At 28.3% G+C, this 13574-nt stretch overlaps 1 protein-coding gene across 1 annotated transcript; it reads left to right on the forward strand.

Annotated features, from left to right (window-relative positions):
* The first annotated feature begins 3085 nt into the window (after nucleotides 1–3085).
* On the forward strand, nucleotides 3086–9737 carry LOAG_07971 (hypothetical protein). Its single transcript, XM_020447583.1, has 12 exons — nucleotides 3086–3336; nucleotides 3967–4055; nucleotides 4526–4636; nucleotides 4867–4965; nucleotides 5423–5660; nucleotides 6051–6326; nucleotides 7439–7611; nucleotides 8097–8241; nucleotides 8432–8493; nucleotides 8953–9079; nucleotides 9265–9380; nucleotides 9506–9737. The coding sequence occupies exons 2-12, from the start codon at nucleotides 3969–3971 to the stop codon at nucleotides 9539–9541; spliced, it is 1470 nt and encodes a 489-aa protein (XP_020302201.1). The 5' UTR covers nucleotides 3086–3336; nucleotides 3967–3968; the 3' UTR covers nucleotides 9542–9737.
* Nucleotides 9738–13574: the final 3837 nt, after the last annotated feature.

Consider the following 13574-nt stretch of genomic DNA (forward strand, 5'->3'; position numbering starts at 1 on the left):
TATATATATATATATATATATATATGTCCGAATTTTGAAAAAAAAATTCGTTTTTAAAATTTTGTTTCAATTTTTAGAAATTTTATTAAAATTTAAAAGGAACATATCATAATATTTGCAATCATTGATGAAAAAATTATAAAAAGAGGAAAGGGATATGTGTAATTAAATAAGTAAATAATTGAGTACCTAAATTAAATAAATAAAAACTATTTTCACAAACAATTGTGATGATACGATGATATAAAAATACATAAAGAAATAATAGGATTTAATCATTTCATATAAAATAATAAATAAAGGATCAGTATTTGAATAAATTTTTATGTTAAAATCATTTTATCATTCATATAATATTCATTTTCTCATCAGATATTTCAGTAAAATTAAGTTAAAAGTAAAAAAGTTTTAATCATTTCCGATACATTAATTGGTTCTGAAAAAAGCATTAATTATATACTTTGTATAATTGTATTTTAATGAAATACTTAAAGATACAATACCACCAATAAATGCATTATACCAGTTGTTATATATTAAGAATGCATACGGTTCTCCTCTCTAAACTATAATGCTAATTTTAAAACTATTCAAGTTTACTTTAAATACAGATTATTTAAACAAAATAAATTCAAATTGAAAAACATCATTTAAAAAGATAAAACATTAAATTTTGTAATTTATGTAATTAATTTAATGAGCATTTGTTTAATTTGAAATGAGATATAAACGATTTATGTGTTACAAAGTTAAAATTGAAAACCAAAATAAAACTGCAACATCATCGTGAATGTCATCTGTTATATGCATTATTGAGATTACTTTTCATGTCAACAATCTCAATTAGCTACATTACTTTAAGCATGTCAACACTGTGAGTGATAAAATATCATTTAGTCAGGTAATAATGTTAATTATATTTTGTTGAAGTTAAAATGAATTTTGCATACTCATCAAAGGATTCATCGATTTTACATCAAACAAATATTCTCTATTAAATATAATTTTTAATTATCATTTTTCATCCCAATAATATCACTGATATGCAAAATATATCATTTAACCTGTACATTTTTAACAATTATTGCCATATTTTAAAAATTTTCGAATAGAAATTTTATAATTTAAAAAGTTGACATTTATAAAAATTAATAAAAGAACCTACTTAAAATGAAATGCTGAAGAGAGAGAAAAAAAAAAAAAACTAAAATAAAAAATGGAGATTGAGAGATGGAAAGGAACGAAAGGTATTATAAATGAAATTTTAGAAATTCAAAATCAAATTTGCAATGAAAAACAAATAAAGCGGAAGTTTAAAAAAACGAAAAAAATGATTTATTGTTTAGGTAAAATGAATTTCTATTATTTTTCTTCTTTTTAACAAAGATGATTTATAATCATGAAATTTTATAAAATACATTGAGAATTTAAGTAATGAATATATGATAGTTTTAGCAGTTGATAGTGTCAAGATATGAGGACATGCTATTGTGATAATGATGCAGGCAACTTTTTATCAATTTGAACATTAAACAAATTGAATTGAAATTTGCAAAAGTTTTTTAAAGTCTGATAAATCTTCAAAAAAGTTGAACTTAAACACCTCCAAAATTTTGCATATTAAATTAATCAAATTCAAAAATTGTTTATTTGACCGAAAATAACCTCATATAGGTAAATTTATTTGTCATGAAATTTATCAAATATTTCAAATGTTAAAGTGCATTCACCCTTGAACTGTTCTTATCATTGATAATGAATTCAATTGAATTGAAAATTAATCAAATAAGAATTTTTTAAACTTCCTGAATTTTTAAATTCAATTTGACATAAATCATGAATGATACGATTAATGAATTTGATGAAAATTGTCTTATAGCACTGCATAAAATTGAGATTAAATGATTAAATGAATTGGAAATTGAAATAGAATAGTTTAACAATATCGAGAATCATTTTTGGGTGACATATTCGAACAATGTTATCCTCGTAACTTCATCATTTTGTTTTTAATAGATGACGAATTACTGATAATCCATGTCATTTCATTTGTATTTAATGAGGTCAAATTAATGCATTTTAGAATTAATTTAAATTTATTTTTACACTTTATCAAATTTAAATCCCAATATAAAACTGTAATTATATATGATTAATATGCATGCAAAAAAAAAAACAATTCGATGTTACATTTTTGTTCATTCTAATGCAAGTACTTGTAATAATTAGATGGAAATTTTCCAAAATTTCCACAACTTTAATCCATTACTAATTAAATTTCCAATTATCATTATTAATTTGTCACATTTTCTCCTATATCCTCAATGATTAATTCACTTTTACCTCTTCTAAATTTTCCCATCGACTTCAACTAATTCCTTCTTGAATTTTTAATTACTAAATAATATGGAGTTCTTTTTTTTTCAAATTTTAATATACTACCTTTTTTCTCTGACCTTCTCTTTTTTTTCTTTAAATTTTCAGCTTTTAAGGTCCTCCTACCTTGGAATAGTCTTAACAATGTTATAAGACTAATCGATATTATTGCATTACTCTGAGCCTTAAGGCATTTTTTTTTTTCACAATTCCTTCCCCATCTCATACTCACATTATCTTGGAAAATATTTGCATGAAATTGTCTGTCTGCCTAAGGAATAAATTTCAGGTCTCCATTAGGCAAATTTCAGGTTTATGCTAGGTAAATTTCAGGTTTTCAACAAATGTTAAGGAAAATTCAAATTTCGAACAAACGCTATAACGTAACGCATCTAATTCAATGATATAACAAAACAAATTTGCTTTCAAATGCAAAAAATTTCAAATCAAATGAGTAAAATTGATTTAACTTTCATTGATCAGATCATTCTTTTTCATAAAATTTTCACTTCCAATCAATCAATAATCGATGTCAAATCGTTCTCACAACTGGAAATGCTCTCTCATTGAATTGTTAATCAATAGTGAATGAATCAATTTGACAGTTGAAATGTCCTCAAATAAATCAATCGATAATCAATATTTATGAGCATTGTGCACTTCTTCAACCATTAATATTGCTTTGGCATGTTTCCAGCACTCAATCTGCATCTTTCATACTTCTTTACACCTTATATTTGCTGTGCTATTTCGTCATTCCTCTCACTCTATGATAAAATTAACTGAAAGCGAAATGTTTTATTTCCTTTATGGACAGGCATCTTTCCACTGATACTGACAATTTTGATCGATTCCTTTCTTTGAATATGTCGATTTTAAATTTGAAGTTTGGATTTCCTATGATTTATGGATTTGAATCTTCGATTAATTAAAATCATCTAATTAAAATTAATTTACTAGGTAAGTTACCATCATTCTACTTCTATATTGTCACATGCGGGAAAATTTGGGTTTCATATTTTAAATTTTAAATTTAGATTTGAATATAAATTGGAAACTTCCTTATTAAGGTAAGATTTTCCTGGATCTTATTCGGGCAGTCCTAATATTTTAATTGATTGACCCTGAAAAAGTAGCATAGCTGATGGGGCAGTTAGCAACACTGGTGGAAGAAAGCGCTGATTACCCGCGGGAAAAAAATAAAGATAGGTGTGGGAAAACCTTAAGTAACCAACCATTTGGGGGGAAGAATGGTTATAGCAATAAAAAAGGATAAGTATATGCAATCAATATGAAAAAAACCCTGCATACAATATAGATCGCGAATTACTAATGTTAAAATGATGCAGGGATCGATCATTTAAGCATGTAATATTTTACAGTAATTTGTCATGAACTGATATCATAGGTTGTTGGTTTATCATAATTTCGGAATTCAGACAAATCGTTCAAGTTTGGCATTTGTTTGTCTTGATTAAAAATAAAATTCTTACCGTTGAAGTTAAATTAGTTTAATTTTTATTGAATTGATTTAATCCAATTTAATAAAACTATGATTTTAAAATGTAATTTTTGACTGCTTCGTTACAGGTATGGAACCAGTTGAACCAGTCCGAGGAAATGCTTCCCAACATAAAGTTTGCCGAAAACGTGTGGTAACGAAAAATGAATTGAAAAGGGTTGGTTAAATAATTTTACATATATGTTAGATTCCTACAGAAGACGTTAGCAAAATTTCGCATTGCATTTACATATGTAAATTATGTTTTCACATATTATATACTTGTGTGAATAGGTTTCATTTGTCGTATACTTGTATAAATTAGGATAAAACTTGTCAGCTACAATTTTACCTGTCGATTCCGTATACCTATCGAATTTTTGCTTATCGTGTACACATTTCATTTGCAGGTTGCTTATACTAAATTCTCTACACTTTACAGATACGTATGTATGCCATATCAAGTGTAATTTTGCATTTCAATGGAACCATAAATTAGAATTAGTTAAAAATGATTGTTTCCGAATAAGTTTCATAATATAGGCAGTTTAAAATTTTCTTTCTTCATTTATTTTTTGTTTTTTTAAAACTACGATGTAAAAGTGAAGAAAGCTTAGATGAAAGAATATTTTTATTGATTGTTTTCAGATTTTGACATATTATACATCGCAGCTGCCTTGTGTTACTGAAGCGTGTAAAGTGGAAAAACGTGAATTAAATTCACTGGTTAAAACCCTTCAAGAGGAAGTTCGTGCTAAGGTAAGCTAAGAATCATTTCAAGTTTCCTGAAGCTTTACTGGGTTTGTGGGATGCATGGATTTATTTCGTATCAGTGTTCCAGATAATATTAAGCGTTAAACGTAGCGAAATGGATTATGAAACGAGTAGTTCATGATCTTGTAAAAGCGACCGCAAATTTTTTTCCAATTACATTGTGACAATTAATTTAAATTCTAATTTACTCCCAAATTCAGTTCTTCAAATTACAGGATGCATCAATTAAAGTTTTACGTGAAAATTTAGCAACGATGCGGTTTACGATTCGAGAGTTCAGTTGCTTCATCGCCAGTAAGCATCCTGGAACAACGGTATATCTTTTGCAGGATTGTTATTACTAATCCTTCGAAATTTATTTCATCTACTGTTATCATATTGTGACTAAAATAAAGCGTTTGATTGGATATTGTGAAAGTCAAAATGAGCTATCATCGGGTTTATGTTGAACCATGCAAAATATTTTATTAGGTTTGATGACTAACGTATGACAATGTATGTGTAATGCTTATTTTCCCGAGACTTTTGCGGTTATACCCTCATAATTTATTCTTAATACCTGAACCCTCTGAGGTAGCAAACTGGTCGACCTGAATAATTCTTACCATTCTAATCAATATTTGATGAATCACAATACATCCTCAGCTGTTTGGTAATTTGGATGTAAGGACAAGCTAATGATACTTAACTATAGTAATCATAAAGTTTACTTTTATTAGCCTTCCTGTGCGATATTTCATTTCTTTATTTCTCTAGCAACTAGCATTTTAGATTGCGGCAGCAGCTCAAACGTGGGAAAAACGTTGGAAAGCGGAAGATGAGGATGGATTATGGAATACTGCAGACTCACCAAAGGTGCAATCAGCAGTGCGTCGTTATCGGTCACATACTAAACCGAGTACATCATCTGTTGCAAACACTTCTACTGCCAATAACATGCAGCCTGAGAAGGCACAATTTACTTCACCGCAGCAGAATAATATGTTCCACGAATTTGCTCGGAAGAATGGTTTGTTTTTAAGTCTAAGTAGGACAAATAGAATAAAGTGGGGAGTTAGAGCAAAGTATTAAATAACAAAAAAACAAGTGAAATTATGCAAAATGAAAAAAGATGAAAAGGAAACGAAGAAGAATATATTCCTGAATAACTTTCTATATTGTTGTTTTCAAATATTTAAATACTGTGATAATTGCCTTATGAATAGCGATACCGAGAGTATATTTGTTCTTATAAGTGTTATGTTGTTTCCTGATGGTCTGTTTTGATTTTTCCCCATTTCCTTCGGGAAAGAACTTTTACTTGACTATTCGGAATAATGGATTCTGGAAATTTTTGAGATTTATAATGCAGAAAATGTGGATCTTGCACACATGCCATCATGTCAGATTTCCGTTTCAGCGGTCGCTATATCACGTCTAACGAATCCGAATATTACACGTAAATCGTCAGCAAATTCAGAGCAATTTATTTCGGCTTCCCTTTCAACCGCGACTAATAGTGGTAACTGCCCAACGCCACAAACTCAATCAGTGGCAACAGCCCACGCTTTAATTACTGTGAATCAGCCACTGAATTTGCCGATGCCATCGGATGTTAGCAGCCATATTCTGATGCCAACGAGTTCCCAGTATAAAACCATACAGGCTAATAATTCATCACAACTAAATGGACAAAGTAGGGTTTCTTTTTTATTAACTGATTTTGTGGTACCATATTTTTCAGACTTTTATTGGAGCTATTTTTTTCATTCGTTATGTTTTTCTGAATATTTTTCAAATTTTAATTTCCATACCAGTTGTAAAGTCAAAATTTAATACCACTTGTGTAAACTTTCGTTTCCGTCAACAGTTTTTTGTGCGGGTTATTATTGATAATTTTAGTTCAAATCTTATAGTATCCAACCTCAACTGTTTTTAAAAGAGACAGGGGACAGATAATGAATGGAGAGGAGGAGGATAACAATAATGTTATTTAACTTTATAAACGCTGTTCTATAACGAATTTAGTAATAAGAAGGCATTTTAATTGTTTCTTTCATCCTATCCCACTTTATCTCTAGTTGCGCACTGAGAATATAATCTTATTTATCGCAAGTGGGAAAAAGCTTAGTTACAGACTACATTTGCAAAGTTATTCGGATCCCCCCATACTTGCTCTAGCATTGTGAACTGAACTACTAGGAATGCATTTAAAGGAATATTTTTATTCTGCCTTTATGGTGGCAACAAAAAACCGATGACGCAGATATGAAGTATAAAAACTGTTTCTTGATTTGATAAGTGGGCGAAAAATCGAGAAAGAGCACAAGCGAAAATACCAATTCAGTCATAGCAAGAGTTTTGTTTTACATAATTTTTTTTACAGATTTTGACTGATAAAAATATCAGAGCTATTAGGGAATGGATTTGCTGTTATTTCTTCGTTGAAATGATCTTTTTTTTCATTGTTTTAGTACTAAGCTGAAATTCTTCTGATGTTGTAGACTGTAACGTTCGATTTTACTGATAGTGATGCTGTTGGTCAACTTGCTACTTGCGAAATGCAGAAATGTAGAACAATATTTTTGATGAGCTCTATGTTTATTGCAGCAGTTTTAATCGGCATTATTATCTTTACCATTTATTTTGTATTCTTTCTCATTAGTATTGTGTTATTTGAGTTGAATTACAGAAATGATGAAAAATGTTTTGGACCGTCCATAATCAATTTTACTTTGAATTATTCAAAACTAATTAAAAAAGTATAGATCCATAGAGTTGTTATTCAAAAAGTATTCTGTTTTTCAGGTGCTGTTAATCATACTCCGGCAGCCGGATATTTGAGATTGAATAGTGCAGAAACAAAACGAAAAAATCGTAATGGACCAATTGGGATCAGAAAATTTCAAAGAAGTGAAACTGTTAGTGATGTGATTATACTAAGCGATGATGAAAGTGATGAAAAAGTAGATATTATATCCGTAAGTTTTTGCTTTTTCAGATACGAAATGTTAGTAAAACTTTAAGCACTAATTATGAGCAAGAATTATTATTTGACCACGGTTTTTATAAGTTTACTGGGAAAGATTCATTCATATTTTAATTAAACCCTTCCGCAGGCGAACATATTTGACTTTTCTTAAATATCGTCTGAGGATGTATTATGCACTGAATTGTATTATTTGCTGAAATTACTGTTAAATTGTTCATAATAATTTATGCGCACGTATTTTTTTCATACTTGCGGAATAAATCTTAATTGGAGTTGAAGGGGGACGAAAAATTTGTAGCTCTAACAAAAGTGAATGTAAATTATATAAGAAAAATAGTCGCCATAAAAGTAGTCATAAAAGTAGTCGAGTGAAGATTACACATGCAAAAAGTTACACCATTAAAGTCGAATATAGAGAAGTTGGAAGCAAAATCAAAGCTATGCATATTATAGAATATTAAAAGCTTGTTTCAGGAAGATATGGTTACAGTACCTCGTTACGATTCAACAAATTCATTAGTTTGCAAAAAATCTCATCCATTAGTATATCCTAGGCTGAGGATTTATCCAGGCTTGCGCATTTCGCGCCTTCATATTACATGGTTGAACTCATTTGAAGGTTCATCTTTTTCAAGATCCATTCATTCATTTTAGCTCAGTTATTATTATGGAAAATAGCATGACAGTTAGAATAAATTCACTTCTTCCATGCTTTATAGCTGCCATGATAGAAAATCCTTAATGAATAATATGCTTCAATTTTTGTCGAAATCTAACAAGTTATGATAATTGTTATCTCCTACTTACAGATATAACAAAGACAAAGCACATTATACTAAATGTACGGTATGCTGGTGAATATTCGAAACAGGTTATTGATTTTGGCTTTTTTTTGACTGATAAGTTAATATATCACAAACTTTTATTAAAAAATTTGATTATGGCAGTTAGTATAGATCCTCTTTGGGCTCCTTATGAAAACATTTGCAATGCAACCATTAATCCTCCCATTTAATCCGTTGAATTGACGCCAGGGTGAATTTTTCCTTTCTTTGGAGAAGGTAATAAGTTTGCTCTACCGTATTCATTTGCTTTATTCCTCTACACATTCAGCATCTCTCCCAACGAAGTTGTTTTTTCAGTCTTAACTGAACTGCAAGCACCGAACAATTTTTTTTTTAAAAACCATCTGTAGTTTATTTGATTTGTAAGTCGTCCTTTGTATTATCTCTTATTATTTCAATTTAGCCATGTGAAAATTTGTGAACTTGAAAATACTATGAATTGTCTCCTTCCATGTAAAAACTGCAAAATACAAATTCCTTTTTAGATCTTCCATATTTTATATTACATACGATCAATGGTTGAAAAAGAAGAAGCCGAGGGATGGACAAGGATTTATTCAAAAGAATGTGAAGCTGGCGGGAATAGCCGTTTGCGTATTCAGTTTGATGAAGGTAAGGTCCTAAAGTGTACAATTTTTTCTTGACAGATAATCTGTATTTCAAACTAGACCGATATAATCGACAGACATTTCTTTCCTCTCATCTTAAATCTTTGGTTGGATGCATTTGGATGCATTTTGAATTTTGCTGATGATTCATAAATCAAAAAACTTGGTTTTCCATATTTGTTTTGCTAGGTCAGACTTGGTTAAATGATGCAGTCTATTTTACCGGATTTATCGAATGCGGTTTTGAGAGGTATGGTGCATATGCAGATGTATGCAAGGTGGAATTGGGTTTGCAGGACAAACAGGTACTTTTCTTTCATTTTGAACTGTATTTGTTATTATGATAGTATTTGAAATTAATTGAACTGATTTAATTAGTTGGTAATTGGATGTCGTGTTATAGAACTGTTTCATTTTTTAATTCTTCCAGATGCCCGCTAACTTTACGCGACGTTACTGGCCGTAGATATTATACTGCATATCCCGGCCACTATTACCTTCTAAAAAGTTTATTGGCTGTCATTATACCCAGACTACATAGATTTTGTCGGTGTTTATTACTTTCATATTTAACGGCGCTTATACAGGACTTTCAGATGATGGGCCAACTATTCAGATTTTTAAACTGTAGGTATATTTTTGATATTTTTTTTCTAATTTTGAGCTATCAAATGTTTCTTGCTGCTCTGCATTATATCATCCTTTAACTTTTTCAATTCAATGGAGCCTTCCAAAGATGTTCATTTTTTATTTTTCATGTATGACATATCTGTATGCACTGATTCAACTTTATACAGTCGGTGATGTGATTTCACTCCATTCTTTATTTTCGAGCTTTTATCACAATCATAGGTTGACTGCGCGGGACAAAATGAATGATTTTCTGAAATGTTCGTCTGTTTACTGTTCAGAAGATACATCCATGCATCATTTATTGGTTAAATCAATAGGGACCAATTTGTATAAGTTTGTATTTGTTAATCCTGAATCCAGAATTTTTTTTCAGCCGATTTTAGCGCTTTTTGCTGTTTTGCTATATCAAAATTTTTGCTCAAAACTTTTTTCAAGTTGTGACTGATAGAAGTTTGATTATGTTTGTTATTTACTGCTATAAAGAGAAGAAGTAATAGTGGTAGTTGTCTTTACAAAAATAAGTATTGTGTATTTATGATAAAGAGCTTTTCCATATCTTATTTTCTCAAACTTTTCATTGTGATAAAGTTTGTAGGAGGGAAGAAATATGTCGTTCGCCATGATAGTTGTTGAGATGAATTGTAATTGATTGTAATGCTGCTGAAAAGAAAAGTGGCTGGTGCAATTTCAATTGCTAATATGAGCATGAAGTTTTATTTTCAATATAAATATGAGGAAAAGAGAGAAATGAAATTAGGAAATTAAAACTGTAATTTAGATTACGAGATGGCTTAGCTCAAATTTGATTCCTGAACTATTAAACAGTTTTGATGCCAATCTTAGAAGTCTTTCATTTCCACTTTTAATTGCCATTTTCATTAGAATGTAGTTTGTTTTCTCTTTTGTTTGATAATTGATAAAGAAGAGTGATAAATAATATTGCAATAAACTTTCATTCATATTCTTTAGTAAACAAAATTCGAAATTATACCGATCAACTAAACTTCCCATTCTATTGAATTGATAATATTAACCGTTAGTAATGATTGTATGAAGTGAGAAATGCTAAATCAAATTTTTGCAAAGAATGATTATAATTTATTAAGAAATATTTCCTTCTTTTAACGATGAAACTAACATCGGCTAAATTATTAGCTACTGAAATCAAGCAATTTTTTTCCTCTTTTATATTTTATCATTTCAAATCTCACATCCAATTAATTCACCAATAATAATTACATTGAATGTATTAGTTTGATTACATCATAAAAGAAGCAGAAAAAAAAAAAAGAAAGATCTAATTGTATCATCAGTAAATACTTCTGAAAACATTTTATTCATTTAAATTTAAACAGAAAAAAAAAAATAATGATAAACAAATGTCATCCTCTATTTGCATATCCTTTCTTGGAGAAAAAGGCGTAAGTTGTTGATAACGTAATGCCTAAAGATGAGAGTGCAATTAAGCTTCATTGAAGTAGGAATGCGAGATGTGATTGCTTTTTCGATTCCTTTTTTTTTTGTTTTCTTCCAATAAATAAAGCGAAAATGAGATGTAAAAGTATTGAAAATTCATTTTAGAATTTTTTTAAAATAGTTTTGCATAATTTTCTTTTTTGTCAAATTTTAATGTGTCATGTTTTTGTTTATGTTTAAAAATTCAAATCGTTTTCATTGTATTTTCGATTATTTCAACAATTTCAAATTATACGGATCACAATAAATTTAATTATCGACTTTGAATTATATATGAATAGTAAAATAAAATGCTCATTTAGCTTATATGTTAGTTATTTGAAGGAAAATTAAACCGTAATTTCAATCTACAAATCTCTTCCGGAAAAGATTGCAAATTAATTGTTCGACAATTTATGAAGAATGTAACGGGAACGAGAAAAAAATGATCAATAAAGGATGTTTGATCGAACAGTTTTTTTTTTTTCGATTTTAAGCAAGAAATTTTCTGTTTCTACGATTTTTTAGCAAACAGATGGATATATTCTGCAACTATTCCTTGCAGTGATTGAACAAAACAATCTATCATATTTATTTCACTGATTCAAATTTAATCGTTCAGAATATCGAGACGATTTATTCCGATGTTAAAATATTAATTGCCAAATTTCAGGTAGGGTTATTCATATTCAAAAAAATTTTTAATCAATTAAAATCATGAAATTAAATCTTAATTTCATGATTAAGACATTCCATATTATGAATTTGTATGTAGCATCATTACATTAATAATGACCATTCATAAATGAAAGGAATGCTAATTATAACTTTTTTATAATTATATTTTTAATGGAACAATAATAAATGTAGCAACAAATCATTTATATTTGAGTAAGATTGTATCAATATGATAATTCATTTTGATTAGCCGAATTATTAACTTATCAGATATATGATAATTTGTAACAGTTTTATTGTTTTGATAATTTCACTTATCATATCAAACAATAATTACATCAGATAAGTGTTCAATAAGAAAAAAAAACAATATCATAATCAATCATAATTGTTGGAAATTATTTTTATAAGAAAATTTTTGTTTGTTACATTAACAAAAATTAGTTCATAAAAGATTTTTTAGTTTCCGACCAATTGATTAAAATTAAACAAACAAAAAAAAACCACACAATAAGTAAACATTTATTATCAAATAATTTTATCATATATTGATCAATTAACAACTAGCATTTCCTAATGCAAATTGATGAGTAATACTGTTTGATAATTTATGTTTTTATTCTTTATCAATTATTTTGCAACAAAATTATTCGAATTACTTTTTAAAATACAATTAAAGGTGATTTAAATATTGTAATAATTAAAGCATTTAATTGATATGAAAACAATACTTTATTGCTAATATTAGAATATTTAAATGCTTAAAGTAGAATGAGCAAAATTAATTGAATAGGAAAGAAAAGAATTCTTGATTTAATTTAATTACTTGAATTTTTGGTTTGTTACAATGAATTTATTCTCAAGAGATTTGAATGCTTTCTGAGACAAAGAAATGAGAAAAATTGAATAACAAAGTGAGGAAAATTGAAAGATGAAACTGCTAATAGATACTTAAATATAACCTAGCAATCATCACCACCACATAATTAATGATGATGACACTTGTCAGGCATTATTTTTATGAAATTATGATTCATAATTACTTACTTATTTACTTACTACTACTGTTATTACTATTACTACTACTACTACTACTACTAGTACTACTATTACCACTTGCTATTTACTACTACCACTGGTACTATCATTATCATCATTAGCAACGATACTTTTCTCATCATATCAATTTAATCTAATTTAACAATGCTCCTTATATTACGTTTAGATTTTCGAATTTAGAAATAATTTATCGTACTTTAAAAAACAATAAACAAATTGTCTTTTGCCAAAAATATACTGATTGTCATTTAATTTAGTAAAATTTCGAATGGACAATTTTATTTTGGCCCATGTGACAATGATATTGTCGTATTTACACACTCCGATTCAGTAAATAAAACACATTAAACATGCGATGTTTTGCTAAAAATAAAAAATTCTAGGAAGAAAATAAGCCTTAACATTATTTTTTTCCTTGCTTGCAAATATAATCTCTTGTCTAAAATAATAAGCCTAGTAATGCTATAGAGATCTATTTAATCCATTCATTGCAACACATACACATACACACACACACACATACACACATACACACATACATGCATATAAATTTACTGAATTATAAAATAGTAATTTTAATACATATTTAAGTTTAAATGAATTAATAATATTGTTGATATAACAGTTTTTCCAAACAAACATATATATATATATATATATATAACTAGTTTGAT

Source organism: Loa loa (genome assembly GCF_000183805.2).
Source record: "Loa loa unplaced genomic scaffold supercont3.263, whole genome shotgun sequence".
Lineage (NCBI taxonomy): Eukaryota > Metazoa > Nematoda > Chromadorea > Rhabditida > Onchocercidae > Loa > Loa loa.

Bases quoted from the DNA above. Each gene is read 5' to 3' on its own strand.
- LOAG_07971 (XM_020447583.1), top strand. From the start codon at position 3,969: ATGGAACCAGTTGAACCAGTCCGAGGAAATGCTTCCCAACATAAAGTT. The intron at 7,612-8,096 runs GTAAGTTTTTGC...AGCTTGTTTCAG, and splicing joins AAAAAGTAGATATTATATCC to GAAGATATGGTTACAGTACC. The intron at 9,080-9,264 runs GTAAGGTCCTAA...TTGTTTTGCTAG, and splicing joins GCGTATTCAGTTTGATGAAG to GTCAGACTTGGTTAAATGAT.